Source organism: Tamandua tetradactyla, chromosome X (genome assembly GCF_023851605.1).
Source record: "Tamandua tetradactyla isolate mTamTet1 chromosome X, mTamTet1.pri, whole genome shotgun sequence".
Classification (NCBI taxonomy): domain Eukaryota; kingdom Metazoa; phylum Chordata; class Mammalia; order Pilosa; family Myrmecophagidae; genus Tamandua; species Tamandua tetradactyla.
This window is the reverse complement of record NC_135353.1, coordinates 33,557,257-33,576,946: the sequence shown is the minus strand read 5'-3', so window position 1 is coordinate 33,576,946 and position 19,690 is coordinate 33,557,257. Positions and strand designations below refer to the sequence as shown.

At 53.1% G+C, this 19,690-nt stretch overlaps 2 protein-coding genes across 13 annotated transcripts in view; one reads left to right on the top strand and one right to left on the bottom strand.

Moving 5' to 3' along the window:
• Positions 1-5,132, top strand: part of BCORL1 (BCL6 corepressor like 1) — a 69,580-nt gene extending 64,448 nt beyond the window's left edge. For all 10 annotated transcript variants that reach the window (XM_077145593.1, XM_077145588.1, XM_077145586.1 and 7 more), the window contains one exon: positions 2,536-5,132. In XM_077145593.1, the coding sequence (XP_077001708.1) occupies positions 2,536-2,818 (283 nt within the window). In that variant the 3' untranslated portion in view covers positions 2,819-5,132. The remainder of the gene's footprint in view (positions 1-2,535) is intronic.
• A 3,228-nt stretch (positions 5,133-8,360) lies between these two features.
• ELF4 (E74 like ETS transcription factor 4) overlaps positions 8,361-19,690 on the bottom strand; it is a 37,847-nt gene continuing 26,517 nt past the window's right edge. For all 3 annotated transcript variants that reach the window (XM_077145467.1, XM_077145468.1, XM_077145469.1), the window contains 7 exons: positions 17,354-17,525; positions 16,890-16,982; positions 15,546-15,737; positions 14,586-14,669; positions 14,304-14,496; positions 13,363-13,737; positions 8,361-12,474 (listed from right to left, as the gene is read on the bottom strand). In XM_077145467.1, the coding sequence (XP_077001582.1) occupies positions 11,670-12,474; positions 13,363-13,737; positions 14,304-14,496; positions 14,586-14,669; positions 15,546-15,737; positions 16,890-16,982; positions 17,354-17,525 (1,914 nt within the window). In that variant the 3' untranslated portion in view covers positions 8,361-11,669. The remainder of the gene's footprint in view (positions 12,475-13,362; positions 13,738-14,303; positions 14,497-14,585; positions 14,670-15,545; positions 15,738-16,889; positions 16,983-17,353; positions 17,526-19,690) is intronic.

The window sequence follows — 19,690 nt, the reverse complement described above, 5'->3', positions numbered from 1 at the left end:
GTAAGTACACGTGATAGGGGAGGAAGATATGGGAAACACTTCAGGGGGAGATCCCCAGTTTATAACTCTAACCACAGTTTCTTTGCATCGCTCCTTCCCCTCCCCAAAAAAAGTTTGATAAGAATAAAAATAGCCTATTTGATGATACTAGTAGGGATCAACTTTCAGGGGCTTTTGGTCCTTATTCTTCTGGGCAGAAGCTGATCCCTGAGGGCGGGGGAGGGCCTCTGGGATATAGAATTGCACAGTTAATTAATTCCTCCAAAGTGTTCAGCACCTCCTTCTCTGAAACAGGATCTTGGGCCCCAGCGGAAAAAAGGACCAGGGCCGTCTGCTTTAGGTGTGGACGACACGGAGAAACCGCTCCTCTCACTGAGAGGGCACTCGGTTCCTCGATGTTTTCTGCTGAGAGCTCAGTTCTGGCAAAGCTGGTTTTCCTGACGATCCGGCCTCCAGAGCTTATTCTGGATCTGCCTGTCCCCACAGCTGCAGCATGATGTGGAAATTTATGTTCTTTAAGAAGTGGGGGTGGGGTGGGATGTAGACTGATTACTCTGTGGCGGTGTGGGGTTCAGAAGTGCCTCGTGAATCACCAAAGTAAGATGGAAATCTGATCACCATAGTGCGTTAATGTTCCAGAGGTTCACCCCCCCCCCCATTCCTTAAAAGTGGTGGCTCCAGTGTATGGTATTTCTGGTCCCTTTCTCCTCATCCAAAACAGTCCAGTCCCTGATTGTGTGAGATGACAAAGAGTTTGCTGTAATTTGAAAGAAATGTTGCATTTTAGGGATGAGGATTATGGGTCTGGGTAGAAATTTTAGGTGCTGCACAGAATATTCAATTCCACAAACATGTCTGAAGCACCTGTACCAGGTCAAACCCACAACACAGCGCTGGTCTTCAAAGAAGTCACTGTCGAATAGAGGAGACAACCAAGTGTTAAGTGAACTCTCGTAAAAGACAAAATGTCCTATGTAGATTTATTCTGAAAGTAATGCATGCTTATTGTGAACAGGTCAAACAGTTCAGGAGAGTGTGTCAAGTGTGAAATAAAAGTCTCACTTCACTCCGAGCCCCCATTCCTCTGTCGCATAGAGAACCACAGTTAAAGTTTCTTTTGCATCCTTTCAGAAATGGGCTCTGTTAGAAATATTACCATAAGGGTAGAAACCAGGTGCCATGACCCCGCAGAAGACAGGATGAGCAGTCACTTACGCTGGGGGAAGGCTTCACAAGTGACCTGGCCAGAAAGAAGTGAAGGATGGAGGGCATGGCACAAGCAGAGGCACTGGGGCATACAAGTGCATGGTATTTTCAGAAAGCAGTGAGTAGTCCTGTATCGGATGGCTGGCACTTGGCAAGGTGGAGGATACCACACGGATGAGTTATATGGCGGAGACCTGGCTGAAGAGGTAGAGAATAGGGTGATGCCTGGATGCTCTTAGGTAGTATCTTGCTAAAGAATTTGGAGTTTGGAGGCATCAGGAACCCATTGAAAGCTGTTTAGGGAGGGAGTGAGAGGGTCAAATTTTCTTTTTTTAGAAAAAGCCCAACTCTAATAGTAGCGTAGTGGATCTAATGAGGGTGAGTGGGGTGCAGAAGAGTTACTCTTAGCCAAGGGAAACCAGTTAGGGGGCTGAGGCGATATAGTCCGGGCCAGAAGTGGTGGAGGCTGGAACTGGGGCAGTAGAATGGCATTGAGGGGAAACCCTGTCAACGTGGGACCACTAACGTGGGGATGTAGTCATTCTTGATTGTCCCCTTCCTGGGTTAACCAGAGCAAGCACTTGGCCCGTGACTGGCCTCTCCCACACCCCTCCCAGCTGTCCCCAGGCTGCCGCCCAGTCGAGTGTGCTCAGCAAAGTCAGGCTCACTGTAATGTGAGCTCCAGCCCTGCAGAAACGATGGTGCTGCCTCTGCTGCTGCCGGAGAAAAAACTTGTCTAATGCATTCCAGAGCCAAAGAGAAATGCCTTTTGGATTACCCGCAGTCTAGGCCTTTCTCCACGGCTCCCCCTCTGCTGGGGAAGATGTTGGAGAACAAGAAGGCAAGGGAAGCAGGAGTGAGAATGGGGAAAGGAAACTAGACGGGATTGGCAGGGGTCAGGGGATGAACTGGTCCAGAAGATGGTAGACTCTAGGTCACAGGGGTGCAGGCTGAGTCCCGGGGAAGGCCTGCTAAGGGCTGTAGGTTCTGGAGGGCTCGCCCCAGCTCCCAGTTCTCCTCCCTTCTCCCTCATTTTGGAACAGCTCACTCAGAGATTGAGTGCTCACATGCAGAAGTAAGCTGGGCCAGGCAGTGAAGGGGACAGGAGAAAGTATTTGCCTCACCTCCACCCCAGAAGTTTGGTGTGTGGGGGGGCAGGGGGAAGAAGAAGGAGGGGGTGATAGCCAGACTGGACACACGTCACATGGGAGAATGATCAGCCAGGTTAGAATCCAGCCGTTGCGCCAGCCTTCCCGGGCGACCAAAGCGCCGCACCCCTCCCGTCCTCCCGCAGCACCCTTCCCTAACTCCCCTTCTTGCTTCTTTCAGGCCCTGCAACTGGTTCCTCTTTACAGATGTCCTGAAGAGGCTGAAGCTTTCCTCCAGGATCTTTCAGGCTCGATTCCCGCACTTTGAAATTGCCACCTTGCCCAAGGCAGAGTTCTACCGGCAGGTGGCCTCAAGTCAGCTGCTGACCCCTTCCGAAAGGCCTGGAGGCTTGGACGACAGATCCCCCCCAGGCTCCTCTGAGACTGTGGAGCTAGTGCGGTATGAGCCAGAGCTGCTTCGGCTCCTGGGGTCCGAGGTGGAATTCCAGTCTTGGAGCAGTTGACCGGGAAAACGGCTCCTCCCTTTTCTTCTTGCTCCCCTGAGTCCACCCTGCCCCCACCTGCCATGTCTTTTTCCCCACCGAGCACCAGACTGCAGAATGAGGCAATAATATGGACCAACAAGAAGCCGCCTTATCAATGCCAGCATTAGTGACTGGATTTATTATTATTATTATTTTCTGGTTACAATTAGTTCTCATCTCCCGGTCATCATCACTGTTGTCTTGGTTGGTGGTGATGGGGGTGGAAAGTTGAACTCCACGTCTGGGGACAAGAGGTCCTGGGGTTGGTGGTGGGAGGCGGCGGCGCTGGGGTCCTTTGGACTGGCCTCCCTGGGTATGACCAAGACCAAGCCTGGCCCCCCGCCCCCCGGTGGCCACAGCCCATCCTGCGGAGAAATGAGAAAAGCCCAAATATCTGAGCGCCCCCTCGGTTCCCCTGTGTTCTTCTGTCTTTCATAGTATTTATTTTTATTAGTATTTAATTTGTATTGTTTCATTGATTTCTGATAAGTCTGTATCACTGTGATGATTTGAGACAACTTGTTGTATTGAGGGACTTTCTTCACCTCCTCCTTTCTCTTTCTTGATAAGCTTTGGAGCTGCTCTCTCCCTCGGATAAACTTACTCCCGTTTTTCCTACTGGGGAAGGGGCGGGGTGGGGACACATCAACGTGTGACTAATGAAACTGGCTGGTGCTGGCCCAGGGCCGGGGGGTTGGGGGTAAATCCTGAGGTTTTGGTGCTCCCCCCCCCACCCCAGTTTTTTCTCGTTTCACCCCCTCCTACCCTTTGCAGCAGCCCTGCTATCTTGAGATTAGTGTTTACTGGGGAGGGGAGGCTTGTGGGGCAAGAGGTTAATGAATTACTCTAATAAAGGAGAGTCAAGAATGGGTCTGAGGGGCAAGGTTGTCCCTTCCTCATGCTTTCTTCATCACCGCCCCTCTCGGGGTACACAAATATGGGTTCCCCCCCCCCCCCCCCCGCATCCTTACGCCTGCTTTCCCTTCCCCCTCCCCACAACGTGCTGGGCTTCACCCTCCAGATTCTGAGCCTGTGTGCTGCCAGCCCTCACCCTCCACCTCTCCCCTTTCCCAGACTCACAACATCCCTCTCCTCTCTTTTTCTTCCCCCTTCTCCCTCTGCCCCCCATTCTCCTTTGGAATCTGCAGAGGGCTTTGGGACTGACTGCCAGATGGGAAATCCAGGCTTCAGCTGTTTGCTTAGGCGAGGGCAAAAAACCATCTCCAGCCCTGGTCCCACTCTTCTACCCAGGGGCTGGGCCTGAGCGAGTGACCCCCCCAGGACTCCCTCCTGGCCTCAGAGGGACCCTCCGGCCCTGGGTTTGTTCAGGGAGAGAAAGAGGGAGGAGCTCGGGCTGCTTCCCCATTCCCTGCCCCTCCCCCTCCGTGGCGTTGCCTGTCCCATTCTTGTTCTTATTTTTCTACCAATTGCTATTTTTCCGAACAATCCTTGTAGAGAGTATGTGCCATCCAAAGGGGGGAGGGCCTCGCTGTGGCTGGCTCTGGTTGGAGATGGTACAGTTTTATTGTACAGGTGCTAAAACAACAACAAAAGAAGAAAATGGAAAAAAAAAGACTTAAAAAAAAAGGCAAAAAGAAAAAAAAAAGCCAGTGTGAGGATGGGACAATCTGTTCTCTGGAGGCTCCTGACCCGTGTGGGAGCATTGGTGGTTATTTTCTTTGTATTGTGTTTGTTCTTTGTTCCCAGGGGGATATTCTAGGCCCCCTTCCGTAGGCCTGCTCCCCACCCCCACCATACTGCCCAGTTGGTTTTGAACAGTTGTTCTCCCTTTTTGAAAAAAAAATATATATATACATATATATATATATAAAATTGAGGGGTTTTGCATTTGGATTTTTTGGTTTTGTTTGGGCCGTGGTATTGTGTGGTTTATTTTATATTTGCCTTTACTTTTTTTTTTTTTTGCATTGGGGTGTGTATCCTGGCTGCCGTTTATGTTTCGTTTTAAGCAACAGACTGTGGAGTCAAAAACACTTGCATACCGAAAAACCTGTGTCAGGGCTTCTGTCTCCTGTCTCTCTTTTCATCCTTCTGCCTGTCGTGGCTTTTCATGGCTTTGCAGTGGCTGACGAAGACAAGCACCCCACTGAAGGAAATGGGGAAACTCCTGATCCTGCTTTTGCAGTTTTGGATCCTGAGGGGTAGAATGAATGAGGGCAAGGTACAGTGGCTAGGGAAGATTTGGGTCACTGGGTCAAGATCTGGGAGGAAAATGAAAGGCACGTGCAAGTCTTGGGAAGTGAGCTGCCTAGGAAAATTAAGTCACTGGTTTAGGTCCTGTTGGTTTGGGGGGTGGGGGTGAGGATGTGTGTGCCTGCATTCCATTTTTGCCACAGGAGTCGCAGGATTCTGGCAACCCACTGAGAGTTGTGATGGCTCCCTTCGGCAGCAAGAGGGGAAGACAAGCAAGGGAGGAGCCCCTCCTTTTGGACGGGGCTGGTAGCTGTGGGAATGAGCCTCTTAACTCCTAAGTCACCTGTCCACTGGCTCTCTTTCCTGTCCCCAGCCACCCAAGTTGGCACCTGGCTGCATGTTCTTGCTGTTTGCCCTCACTGCTGTGTTGGGTGGGTCTGAGCAAAGCTTTTCCCCTGCCCACCTGCTCACTGAGTAGGCCTTCCGTGGTTCTTGCTCTCCTAAGACTGAGCTGCCCTGAAAGGAAAATGCCAACCAAGGATTTTACAATGTACCCTCTTGATTCTGAAAACTGGTGGTACAAGCTATGATTCCTTGTGACTGCGGGCACCTGTTAAGCTATTTTCTTGGGGCCTCTCACTGTGGTTTCAGTCTCTGGGGTGTGTCTGGCTCTCATCCCCAGGAGTGAACTTCCGCTGCTCTCTTTGCCCAAGTGCCAGGAGCCAGCCTTGACCCAGACCTGGCTCTTTCTGCCCCCAGGGAGGGGCATCATCCCCTTTGAACCACAGCATTAATCTCCCTCACTAGCCTCACTCTCCGGTTTTCTGATCCCAAAGTCCTGGAGAATAGCTGCCTATCAGAGCTCAAAGGGATGGGCCTCAGCCTAGCCTGGGCAAGGCGGCTGGGGTGCTCCAGTACAGCTTCCTGGGAGAGGGGATGCCTAGCACATACTTAAATAAGTAGAAAATCCAGAATCCGGGGTGGCAGGGAAGAATGTTTGAACCCAGGGGTCAATCGGAGCAAAGGCTTGGAGACAAAAGCCTACATTCAGGAAGCTGCGACCCACTTTAGTGTTGCTGCTACAGCTGGGACAGGTGGGGGCAGGGGAAGGACAGGCCATGCCAGGGTGATGGGAACCGTGGGGAAACTTAAGCTGGGTAGTAACAGAGCACAGAGGTTGGTTGGTTGTTTGGATGAATCGGTAAAAATGTGTTGGGGGTGTGGCAGGCAGAAGGAAGGGAGAGGGGCCATCTATTCTTTAATTCCTTGACAGAAGAGATGGACGGAGGGTGGTAGAAGTACTATAAGGGTTTCCATTTAACTTAGGAGGGGAAGCTCTGGATAAAGCCAGAATAACCCCCAAAGGAATGGGTGATGGTCTTTGGGGAAGCCATGGACAGCCACGGGCATGTGGGCTGGTGGGGGGGGCGGGCGGCGAGCGCGCGTGCGTGCACGTTGTAGGGAGGCTCGGGTCTCCCGCAAAATTGTCCTCTTAGCTGCTAGGGGCGTCTTAAAATCTTCGGACCTTCTGGACCCTGAAGCAGAGCAGGCCGGGACTCCACGTGTCCCCCAGAGTAAGGGCTTCCACTGCGCGGGTGCTGGCAAAACGCAGCGTCGGGCCGCTGGGCACGGACGCCTCCCCGGCTCCGCTCTGGCCTTCCGGAGCCCGGGCTCTCGCAGCGAGCGGTCGGGGCCCTCGGCTGGCGAACGGTTGTCACTGGCACCTCGATCCCTCTTCGATTTCAAGGTAGAAAGCGGCGCCCCGTGAAGTTACCTAAAGTAGGCGGAGGCGGGGAGGCGGGCTCACTCCGGCGGCCCGGGTGCAGGAGGCCCGGCACGCCGCGTGCTCACCTGCTGGGCCGGGAGGCGGGGCGAGGTGGCCGCCGGGGAGGGGGCGGGGCCGGGCGCGATGGCCAATAGGGAGAGGGCATCCGATCGACTGCTAAATTGCCCCCGGAAAGTGGAGGGGGGCAGGGGAGAGGGTAAAGTCCGAGGCTCTGGGGTGATGGAAGGCGTTGGTGGTGGGACCCGAGGCTTCGGAGGCCAGTTGGGGGCGCGGAGGCTTGACGGACGAACCGGAGGGATGCCGACCGCGGCCCCCTCCGCCGGGAGCTACAGGCCCCGCCCCGGCCGTTCCTCCCTTGCGGGGCTCCGCCGGGCCACCCGCCCGCCCTCGCCAGCTCGACTGCGCCACCTGCTGGACATCAGCCCGCCACCCCCACCCCCCCACCCCGCGCGTCCCGCGTGCCAGGCCTGGCTTGGCCTCCCAGCCCTGGGAGCGGCCCGGAGGGGAATGAGCTCACTCACCCCGGGTCCAGCGGCTTGGCCTCTTTTAGAATACGTGGAGGGGTCGGAAAAGCCTTTGGTTGTCAGAGTAACTTCATGTCCTGCCCCTCCCGCCGGTCCTGACATTTCTACCACTCCAGTCCCGCCCAGGGATGAGAAAGTAGTGGTGAGGTGGCCCCTGGAAGGAGACAGCAGTCGGGGGCGGGGGTTCAGGAGTCGCCTGCCTGTGGCGCCTGGTGACAGCGGGGCACTGGACGCAGCCCTGGGCTCCTTGTGGGCTCCGTTGTCAGGGGGTGGCTAGAGACATGGGCAGAGGAAATAGCCTGCAGTGTTACATATGAGGGGTCAGATAGCTGCTGTGGCCCCAAGTGTGGGTTGTCTTTCCTCCCCTCTTTCCTGCCGTAGGCTGAAGTCCCCATAATCCAAGGCACTCAGATATTCTTTCTTTCGACAGACACTTACTGAACACCAACCGTGTGCCAGGCACTGTGCTAGGCGCTGGGGCTCCATGAGTGGCTAACACACAGTCCCTGCCCTTAAGGAGCTCGCAGTCTGTGGGAGGGGAAACGTGCACGAACAAATAGTTAAGGAACTACCGTGTGCTAAGTGTTACACTAAGACGTAAATACAAAGTGCCCTGGGAGACCAGAGGAGGGAGGCATATCTCACCTGGCAGGGGTGGGGATCGGGTCCCTTGACTCCACTAAGCCGTGGCCAAGGCAGGGATGTTGAACGGGTCTCCTGTTCAAATGAACCTGTCATCTGAGGTTCTTCTCTAGCCCTCTCCTGGAGCTCTAATCAGCACAGGTTTAATTTATCAGATTAGCTAGTTTAACACCTTGTGTAGAGAAGAAACCAGACAGGGAAGTTTCTTTAGGGGTGTAAGATGTTCAAGATAGTAGCAGATCTTAGGGTGCTAAGGTGGTGGGTGTGGGCAGGGAGGTTCCATGAGGGCACTGAGCCGGGGAGGGCAGGCGCTGGGGCACCTGGGGGTGGGGGGAGTGCCTCTCTGGAGGGGAGGTCAGAGGTCACCTGCCTTGAAGTTTGCTCCCCTGTCTTGCACCAGCTCAGTCAGTAACCACTGATTGATTCTCACCACATGCTTCATAGTGTGCCCTGTTGTATGGGTGATACAGAGCCGGGCCTGACATTTCAGGAGACCACACACTAATTGGGAGACTAAATAGGCACAGGTCATTGAAGGTCTAAGTAACAGTTTGGGGTTACAATAGAGAGGGCACAGGCTGTTTATGACCAATTGCTAAGCACTCTGCAAAATAAAGAGCTCATGGCTGGCCTGGTCTGGGGAGGCATCTTCCATGAGTTGAGTCCTGAAGGATAGGTACGATTTAGTTGGTGTTAGAGGGATTGGTATGAGAGAGCATTCTTGCAGAGTAGAATCAAGTAAAGCCTAAACACAGAGGTGGGAAAGGCACGTTCAAAGGCTGGCAAAGCCACTGATTTGACTGGAGCGGTGCATTCAGGTGGGGGAGCAGCGAGAGAAATGACTGTATGAGGCAGTTAGGACCAGATGGTAAGGAGCCTGGAATGGCAGGCCAAGGACTTGGGACTTGGAAGGCAGGGCTGATGCTAAGCTTGAAATACTTCTGGAACCACTGCCCTGAGCCCTCCAAATGCTCCCCCGCCCTTTTTTCAGGACCCCTGGACTGCCTCATGATCCAGCAACCAAAGAGTTAATGCCCAGCCACCTAGGATGGATTACAAATTTTGAGGATCAGTCCCCCCTACCTGTAGGAAGTGGGGAGCCAGTCAGGGCCTTTTGGCAGGGGAAGGACAGAATTGGTGCCCTGGCAGATTGGAGGGGGTGAAACTGGTCACACTGAGGGCCATTGATGTGTCCAGGGTTGGGTAGCTGGGTACCTTCAGCTAGGTGGAGGGCTCTAGGAAACTGGAAGGCCAGATTTTAGAGCCATTGCAGACTTTGCCAGACTTTTGATTTCTAGAGGTGGAGGAGGGGGCAGCCACAGCAGGCTGGGAAATTTCCAGCTTAGGTCAGGAAAATGGTGGCACCATTAACAGAAAGAGGCAAGTCACAAAGGTTTTTTTTTTTTTTCCTTCGTTTGTTTTGGAAAGATTCTATTTATATGTATGAAAAGGATAAAGAAATCCATTTTTGCTAGAGGGACTGACAGACATCTAGGTGGAAACATCCAGCAGGCCGGTACCAATGTGAGCCAGAAGCTTAGGAGAGAAGTAGGGGCTGGGGTTCTAGATCTAGGACTCATCCCCAAAGGGCCCAGCTGGAGCCATGACAATGGATGAGCCCCCTGGGGAGCACCCCAATTTCAAGTGATAGGTGAGGCATCAGCAAAGGCAGAAAGGGCAGTGGAGCAGCCGGGCTAGTGCGGGAGAGGATGGGAAGTAGTATCACGTGTTCTAAGGAATCACAGAAGCCGAACTGTGAAGACACCATTCGATTTGACCAGTGATGACCTCCAAATGATGTGTTTTTGTGGCGTTCCAGAGTGAAGTAGGGTGAGGGTTGGGCAGAAACCAGATTTCAAGAGGACACAGGGCCACCCCTAACCCACAGTGCTCCCTTATGCACATTTTTATAAGGTGAGCCCTTTCTAAAGATGCTTTACTTGTAACCACCAGGAAATCATAATACACTGATTTTATTAGAAAAAGACAATTTAATGCCAACTGCTGGAAATGTGTAGTAAATGCACCTACACAACCATATCTGGTTCTCTCCGGAGTTGGGGGTTGGAGAAGAAGAGTAGGAGAGGACAAAAGTAGACTTGGCAGCAACTGGAAGGAGGGAGAGAGAGAGAGAGAGAAAGACAGAGAGGTAGTTGGGTCAAGTGAATGGTTTTGCACCAAGGACATAGCAAAGGTCCTGAGGTGCTAATTCACACTAACCAAATTCACCAGGAAGATGAGTTCCGAGACTTTTCTTTGCCTTGCCAGGCAAAGAAACTTGGCAGGAGAGAGACAGGCTAATTTGGAGAGGGGCGAGGAGAGGGGATCCAGCGCCAGGCCGGATCCTGCGCGGGGTTGACTTTGATAGAGAATTTCTTGGAAAGAGAGAAGCAAAGAGCAGTGTAGACAGGAGAAGCCCCATGGGAGCACATAACTGATGGCTCCTGTCTTCTTGGCGAAGGAGGAATCGGGGTGAGGTGGGGGAGCTGGAGGTTAAGGGCAGCGGTTCAGTCGAGGTCTTCCCTAGCCACTGTGGGAATGAGTTAGCACACCTAAGGAGGCGAGTAGAGGACAGGCTGAGCAGGGAGACTGTGTGGCAGGCAAGAGCAGGAACGGAGGCAGCCCCCAATAGACGCAATTATCCCCAGCAACGCGTGACAGCTGGAACACATCGGGGTGGGGGGTGGATTCATCGAGAAGGAACTCAAGATCAGGGATAGATCTTGGTGCCAGGGTGCCAGTGAAGTCCTGTGTAGGACCAGTGCTACAGAAAGAGCCCAAGTCCTTGGCACAAGCATTTAGTGAATTCAGCCCTGGCTGGGGACTTTTTGTGGCTTGGGTCTGACTCTGGAGGGGCACTTGCCCCTGCCTAAACCCTTCAGCAGAACCCTCTGGGGTGGCCAAGTATCCAGCCTGTTGGCATGGTGACAGTGGTGGGTGATGAGGCAAACTCCAGGAAGAGTACTTCAGGCCAGCGTGTAGGGTTTGCTACCTAGAACTGAGCTCCCTCCCCTCTTCACGATTTTATGCCACTCAGCCTTCTATGTACCCAACACACAGGCTCACAAAAGCTCTTACTCTGGACCAGTTCCAGCTCTGTCCCATCACTCCAGATTTGGGATCCAACCTGTACCCCATAGTCTCAGAGCAGCTGAATCTTGGTTGGTACCAAGGGAATTAGGTGATGCTTTCCCTTGAGAAATAACCCCCCATCTCTGTGGCTGACCCATGGACAGAAAGGCACCCTTGAAGACCTCACAGCTATACCCCTATCCTCCCCAAAGACACTGAGCTCCAAACCCACAAATACACGCAAATACATACAGAGATATTCACATATGGGATAGCGAATCCCCTGTGTAGGGATTGGAGATGGTGGGACACAGCCAGGCAAAAGGACTCTTCTCACTAAGTAAGCCCCATGCACCGGCGCCGGCCACAAACTTCTCCCTGGCTCAGGAGCTGTGCCCTGCCTCACCAAGTCAGCCCGTTGGTCCTCACAAGGTGTTCTTGAAGGCCACAGTCTGACAGTAGGGATGGTCAAGCTGGGCAGTACTTGGCCATGGTGACGCCGGGCAGGGGTGGGGGGCTGGGTGCCTTGACAATCCACTGAGATTTAAGGGGAGGGGGGTGCTCAATTTAAATCAGTCTCTACCAGAGGAAGTCCATATCAAAGTGGTGCTCAGCTTTGCCTGGTGGAGCATGATTCCCCCAACCCCTTTGTCTATATGTCATGGGGCTCCATCTTAATGAGGGAGGTTGGGTTGAATGGAGAGAAGGGGGCAGGGGTTGGGGATCTGGTCAGCAGACTCCCAGATGTGGTCACGCTGGGCTCAGCCATAAACAGGGACCCTGAGCCTGAGGAGAGCTCAAGTTCAGCCACTGGGGTCAGCCCAACAGTGGGGCGGCTGGGTGGAGAGAAAGTCTGGTTCCCCATAAGGCTCTGATTCTGGGAACCCCTTGAAACCACCTGGGTTGGAAGTGGCTGAAGATGAGCCTGATCTCTCAGGAGCTCCCTCAGGGTCTCTTCGGGAACCAGCAGCCCCTCCATGGGGGCCCCAGTAACCATGCCCTGCACATAGGAGGAGGACCTAAGTGGCCCCTCCTTGACCCCAGGGGTGGCTGTGGCGCCGGAAGTCCGGATGAAAGCAGCAATGACCGTCCCGGGGGGCTGAGAGCTGGGCCCTGCTGGTCCAGCACCCGTGCCCGAGGGCAGAGCTGGGTTGGCTGGACGGCTGGCCCCAGCCAAAATTTGGGGCAAGCCACTGAGGATCAGTGGAGCCCCTGGTGCTGCCACCTGGCCCTCTTGGAAACTGGCGTTCAGGGGGAAGGAGGCCTGTAAGGTGAAGGTGTCCTTGAAGGTCGAAGCAGGTGGAACGCTCTGCAGAACGAGCTGGGTTGAAGCAGTAGTACTGGCAGGAGGCCCGCTGGTCAGCACCGTGGTCAGTGGGATTGTCTGCAGGGTCAAGGCGGAGCCTGACCCCACCGGGGCCACTCCTAGGTGGATGTTGCCGGGCACTGAAGGAGTACTGGGAAGAGACAGGAAACCGATTTGGTGTTAAGATGGGAGGCAACCCCCAACTGACTAGGAAGGAGGGCACAAGGGGAAGGGAGCCAAAAGCATTTTCTTTGCCTGTTGGTGCTTCGGCTAACATTTATTACATGCTTTGTAGAGACCAGGACTCATTCCAAGGGATTTGCATGCATATTTCACTCAAAACTCAAAACAGCCCACGAGTTTAGTAAGATTCATAATCTGATTTTACAGCTTGAGGAAGGAGAGGCCTGGAGAGGTTGTATAATTTGCCCAACACCACACAGCTAGTAAGCAGTAGAGCAAGGGCTCAAAGCTAGACTTTCTAGATTTTTCTAGAGCTCCTGCCTCTCCTCCTCAAAAGAGCATCTCAGTGACCTACTCCGGGGTAGTGAGAGTTACATGCACATAACCCAGAAGAAGCCCAGCCTTTTCAGGGGAAATTGGAGACCCCGTAGCATGGACGAAAAATAGTGAGGACTGGGTGGGTGGGTCTTGAAGGCCTGCAGAAGGCAGGGCAGGAGTCTCTGTTACATTTTCTGTCAGCCTGTTTTCTGGAGTGAAGGAGGCTTGGGGAGATGGACTAGATGGGGAAGCCCCTGGTAGCTGCTTGGGGGAAACACTCTGGTGTAACAAGAACAGCCTACCCTGTTGGCAGAACCCCCCGGTCAAGTGTTGGCTCTGCTGTTACCTCAGTTATTTGTCCTTGAACAAGTCACTTCTCCTCTCTTGACCTCAGAACCCTACCAATAAGTGCACCTACCGGCTTCCTGAGGGTTCTGCGAGGGTGCCATGGATCCAGAGACACAGTGGAGCGTTGCAGAGCTCGGACCCCCAACCCAAGGTACTCCAGGAAGAATCATAATCTCTTTGGTGTCCTTACCTCACGGCTTTGGTGAGTTTGGCCTGGCTCTCCAGTGGGGAGACAAGCACAGCAGAGGTAGTGGGGATCTCATCTAGAGACAGTCCCAATTCCAGACTCGCAGATGGCTGTAGACCCACGTGCTGAACCTTTGGCTTCTCCCAGGAAGAGGTGCCCTTGCCTTGGGTGGCAGCTCTGGACGAGACCCTGGAGCTGGCTCGGCGAGTGGCAGCGGTGGAGGAAGTGGAAGAGGTGGAGGCCTGAGGGGACGCTGCAGTGGCTTCACTTCTCTCATCCTCATCTTCGATTACCACCAGGTCCTTGGGCATCTCCTTAAACTGGTACACTAGCCTTTGCCCTTCTACTTTGGCAAGGATGCCTCTTTGGTAGTAATATCTGGGGGACAAGGATCAGGGAGTATGGGTTAGCTGGGGACTGAGTGGGGAGACCCTCCCTGCCACACCACCCTCCAGGGCAGGAAAAGTTGATGCTGAGGCTGGCACGGGAGCCAGATGAGAGCCCAAGGCCAAGGGAAGGAGTCAGGCCAACTCTTGGACTCAGGAGGTTTTTATGAAATTCCTGAGATCTCCCCCTGCAGGCTCAAAGGATCTAAGGAAAAGGTTTTTAAATGGTAACCCTCTTACCCTGCTTTGGGGCAGAGGACCGGGGGTGAACAAGGGATGGAAAAATGAGCTAGGGGATAGATGGCTGTTGTTTCTAGAACCCTCCAGCTATAAAGAAGAGAGGCTGGGTCAGAGAGCCAGACGAAGGGAGTTTTTGCTCCCAGAGGTCCCTCGGGGCCTGGGGAATGGACTGAGCGGCAAGAGAATGGGAGACTTATGCGACCCATGTCCTCAAAGGATGCATCAGGTCTCCTTGGGAGCAGGAGAGACTGCCAGGCCCAGAAGGAAGAGCTTGGTGACGCTCACGAGGTAGAGACTCTACGCCCCAGCAGCAGTTACCTCAGTGCCCGCCCCATTGTCTCATAGTTCATGTCAGGCTTGTTTTTCTGTTTCCCCCACAGCTTGGATACAGCTTTGGAGTCCACCAGCTTGAAGATGCCTTTCTCGCGCTGGGTCCACTTGATGTACTTGGGACAGGTGTTTCGGTCTTGCAGAAGGGCCAGGAGGAACTCCCATAGGTAGATGGTGCTGCCTGCAGATGGGCCGGCAGTGAAGGGCAGCCAAGACACCCTGGAGGCAGGGAAAGGGCCCCACCCCACCTCCCCTCACTTTCAGCCATACCTTTGCCATCCTTGGATTTTTTCCGTATGGGGATGCTGGGGTCAGTGACAGGTGAGGTACTTCGGTTGCCCTTTGTCTTCCGGACTGTGGGGGAAATGCAGGAGGGCAAGATGGAGTGGAGACCCGAGAGGGAGGGCCCAGGAGCTAACGGAGTAGAGCGGGAGACTGTGGCCAAGGAGGCGTCAAGCCACCAGGGCTGGAGAACTGGGGCCACCCTCTGCAGCCTCAGCTACCAGGTGTCTGCACCTGTACAGTGGCCCACCCTCATTCTGAGGCCAAAGGGCAGCAACGATGGGGCGAGACATCACGCTTGTCAATCAGCCACCTTAGTAAGAATATAAGCCACCTACCTGATTATTTGCAATGAAAAAGCAGCCTAAAGATGTGACTATTGTGCAGGCAAGTGTGTGGTGCTGGAGTTTTAGTTGCCATGCTGGCAGGGCAGGATCAACCAGCCATCACCTGAGTAAATCAATAACACTGAAGCCTGGGAAAGCCCAAAGTCCTCTCCCATATATGACCTCAACTCCATAAGCTGCATTAGCTTCAAAGAAGGAAGATAAGCACGTGGCATGACTGGTCTTTTATAGGCAGGGGCCACCAGAGGTCAGGGACTGGCCTGGGGTCCAAGCCTGGTGTCTGAACTCCCAGCTGAGGATCCCATGGGGATCCTCTGCACTTCTGGAGGGACTCATGTACACACTGGGCAGACAGAGGTGGCCGGGAGTGGAGTGGGGGAGAAACGGACGGCTTCTGGCAGGCCAATGGAGGAGGCCAGGTTTTACAGAAGGGAAGGCTTTTAGTATATCCCCCATCCACCAGAGCGCTGTCCTCTTTATCCTCTTAATGGGTCTGTGAGCCTCGGCCCACTCCCTAGTTATGGTCTCCTGACCCCACCCAACCCTCACCCCCAACCCCTTACAGACAGACAGACAGACACACACACACACAGACACTTACTTCTCTTCTTTGTTTTTCCAGTCTTCTTGGAACTCTCCTCTCTGGGGACCTTCTCCTCCAGAGAGCGCCCCTCCTGGCCACCAGTGTCACCCTGTCTGTTCAGGGCATTAGGCTCAGAGACAGGAAACAGGTAGTTGGGCAAGGCGACAGCTGGAGCAGGGTCTGAGTCTGGAGGCGTTTCAGGGGTGCTGACTGCAAGAAGAAAAGCCCGAGGTGGCTGGGGCCCAGTGCATGTCGGGAGCATGGTTTCCCTATGCGGGGGTGAGGGGTGGGGCGGTGCCCGTCCACACAGCCCCAGATGCAGGATACACTTGAAAACGCCTCACTGGGCTCCCGCCATGAGAAGAGGAAACATCTGCCAAGGCTGTGGGCACGTGCTGCCCCCAATCACGGCTGCCGCATTTTATAGCCCACTGGTGGCAGTGGGGAAGTTCCCCGGCCGCATCCAGGGTAAAGGGCAACCTTGATTTTGTCATTCACTCATTTGAACACTCAAAGGGGTCTTAGAAACTGATTAGCCTGATTCCTCTGCTTTACTGAGGAGTAAACTGAGACCCAGAGATGGCAAGGCATGTGCCCAAGGTCACACAGCAGGGCAGTGCCTGCTAGAGGTAGTAAATAGCTGAGTCAGGAGTAAAAATGCTAGGCCTCTTAGCTTTTGGCCTCAGGGATTCCACTCCCCAGTGTATCACAGCGCCTCCCAGGAAAGGGCAGTTAGGATAGGGGATCCTTCCGTGGCATTAGGACATCAGGGACTTGGAGAGGAGCCTGCCTTGGGTGCCGTCTGGGAAGTGGGGGTCAGGTGGGGTCAGCAGGGAATTGTGCCCTCTTAGGGGCTGGCCTCCAAGAACAGGGAAGGGATGAGGACGTTCCCAGCCCAGTACATTTCTAAAATCCTATGCTAGTGCCCCAACTACGTCACATTTCTTAGTCTTCCTGGGAGCCAGGCAAGAGAACAGAGAAGCCTGAAAAGTTACCCTGGCCGTTATTTCTGTGGCCAGGGTAGAGGGCAACCTTGATTTTGTCATTCACTCATTTGAACACTCAAAGGGGTCTTAGAAACTGATTAGCCTGATTCCTCTGCTTTACTGAGGAGTAAACTGAGACCCAGAAATGGCAAGGCATGTGCCCAAGGTCACACAGCAAGGCAGTGCCTGCTAGCACCCTCTTGGCCCCCTCCCATCCCACCCACAGCTCAAGAGTGTGTTTATGTATACATTGGCAGGTATATATTGGATTCATAAACGTGTGCGCACACGTGCCCCAGAATCCATCACACGTATGCAGTGTTTACAAGCGGAATTTTTCATTGTCTCGAGTTAAGGCACTGGAATTCAGACTTACAGATCTGCTTCTCATCCAGGATGTCGTTGGGAGATTCCACGTTGAGCACGACTTCGGTGGATGACACGGTGTGCGAGGTTGCCTCATTGTCATCTGGCCCCGGGTTGGTGGGGAGGAGGGAAGAGAAGAAAAGTCCCCTCAGGACACAGGGTCAAGGGCTATAGCCACAAACCGAGCCAGCCCGGAGGGTGGCGCTAAGAAGCTATGGGAGTGGTGAGCAGGGGAGCCTCCTGCCCTCACACTCCACTTTTTGCCCCACACCTCCCCAGCTCGTCTCCACACCTCATTGTCCCACCCCATCTCTAATGATCAGGAACCCCTCAAGACGGTTCCCTCCTCTGTGAAGCGGCACCACCTTTCTCCTTGTCCTAATCAGGCCCTGGAAGCCATTCAGACAGCTATTGTTCCCTGGAGACAGAACTCCTCTCTCCATCGTACCTTCCCTGCTGGGGAAGGGAACAGACCTGCCAGCAAAAATCTGCCCTCCAGGATCTGATCCTCCGTCATGCACAAGGTCCCGTCTGTTATAATGCCGTTGTGAACGTCGTCCAGCTCCAGGCCTGAGTACAGATGCAGTAATTCGGGGTAGGGTACCTGCTCCACGATCACAGCTGGGAACACCGAGGGGTCTTCCAGCTATGGAAAAGATAGGGATCTGGTTCAAAGGCCACCCACCTCTTCCAGGAAGCCCTCCACCCCACCCCATATCTGTCCCTTCCTGCAACTCTTAGTTCCTGGGCTGCCGGGGGGGTGCTGTCCTTGGCATAGGATGATACAGCTCTGGGTCCAACATCACTAGACAGGACTTTGAGTGGGTTCTTGATTGATAGAGATGGGTTAGCTCTGTCCCCACCTGCCCTCAACCAAGGGCAGGCATTTTCACTGGTTGTAGCTATGGGTTAATCTGTGGCCGGGATTAGGGCTCCGATTAGGAAAAGGGTTGGGCTCACCCTGAAGCCTGTGGGAAAGGATCAGTCAGTGGCAAGAGTGAGGGGCTCAGCCTACGTTCAGGATTGGGGAGCCAATTTGCAGCCGGGGTTAGGGGCTCAGATTGGCAGACACCCCAGGGCTCTCTGTGGCAGCTGCAGGTGGAAATGAAGACAGAGGAAAGGAGGCATTCTATGGGTGGAAAAGGCAGGGCCCGGTACCAGCCTGGACTGGGGAGAGGGCTTCAAGTTTCCAGCTCGATCCACTGGGTGGATGGGGTTACTGTTCAAGTTAGTGGTGAACATGAGAGAGGGAGGAGGAGGAGGTTTTCGGAGCAAGATAAGGGGTAGCGGTCTCTCTCCCCCTTCACCTCTGTCTTTGTGAGAGAGCCCGCATGTCCTCTGATATGTGTATCTAATAAATTGTCTGCCTACTTACACTTTAAAAAAAAAAAGGATAACGGGTAGAGTGTCTGGATATGGTGAGTTTGAGGTACCTTTGGGATATTTTAAATGGAGATGCCTATCAGGAAGTCAGAAATAAGTATCCGAGAGCTCAAAAGGGACCTGGGGGCGGGGGGTGTCACTAAACTCTTTGTAGTGGATAAGATTATCAGGATGAGAATTAGAGCCCTAGAGAATATAACTTCCCTGAAATTGAGCTATGTTCAAATAAAAAAGGAGTGTGATTGCGACTGTGTGTTTTTCCTAAATTATGTAGAGAAGGAAATACACCAGAATGTCAATGATAGTTATATCTTGGTGGTGGGACTTTGGGTGATTTTTTTTTCCCCTTCTTTCCCCTTTTCTGGATTTTCCCAATTTTCTTGAGTGGGAAGTTGGTTTCTTTCTTCCTGAAAAATGGATGAGGATGGCTAGCTCTGTCTAATGTTCCCGAGGGATCTAGAAGAATAACAGTTGATGACAGTGACAACAAGTAAATACATAACAGGAGGAAGAGGGGATGGGACACTTGGGGTGTTCTTCCCTACTTTGATTCTTCTTTTTATTTTTTTCATTTTTTTTTTTGGAGTAATGGAAATGTTCCAAATCGACTGTGATGATGAATGCACATCTCTGTGATGATACTGTGAACCACTGGTTGTACAGTTTGCATGATTATATGGTATGTGAATATATAAAATGTATCTCAATAAAACTGCATTTCTTAAAAAAAGTTGATGAAAAGCCTTTCGGTTTGACCACCAGGCGGGCACCCTGCCTACAGAGGTTTCAGGAGCATGCTGGGGTCCCAAGCCAAGTCACAGTGGATCTCAGAGAGGACAGACTGGTGCAGGCAGTCGCAGGTAGTGACTGAGGCCACGGACTCTACGGCTGCGCTGTCCAGTCAGATAGCCATTAGCCCCTGTGGCTCCTTAAATCTACATGCAAATTCATTAAAATTTAAATAAATTCTCAAATTCAGTATTCTGGCCACCCGAGCCACATTGCGAGCGCTCCATAGGCACACATGGGTGGTGGTACCCGTACCGGATGCTGCATATGGAGACTATTTCCAGGACCTCAGAACATTCTATTGGACTGGTTTGATCTAGAGCCAGACTGCCTGGGTTCAAAAAGCAAATGCTGCTACTTACTAGTGCAATGACCTTGAGCAAGTTACCTAATCCCTCTTGTGTATCAGTATCCTCATCTACAAAATCGGGGTAATCGGAGTCCACACCCCCCCCCCCCAGGGTTGTTTCAATGGGTCGATTTGCATGAAGCATTTAGAGCATGCTCAGTAAGTATTAGGTATCAGGGAGCTTCTAGGAGACCACTGATGTTTTATTTCTTAACTTGGGTGATAAGTAGATGGGTGTTTGTTTTATCGTTATTCTTTAAAATGTGCACAAATGATTTATGTGCTCTTTC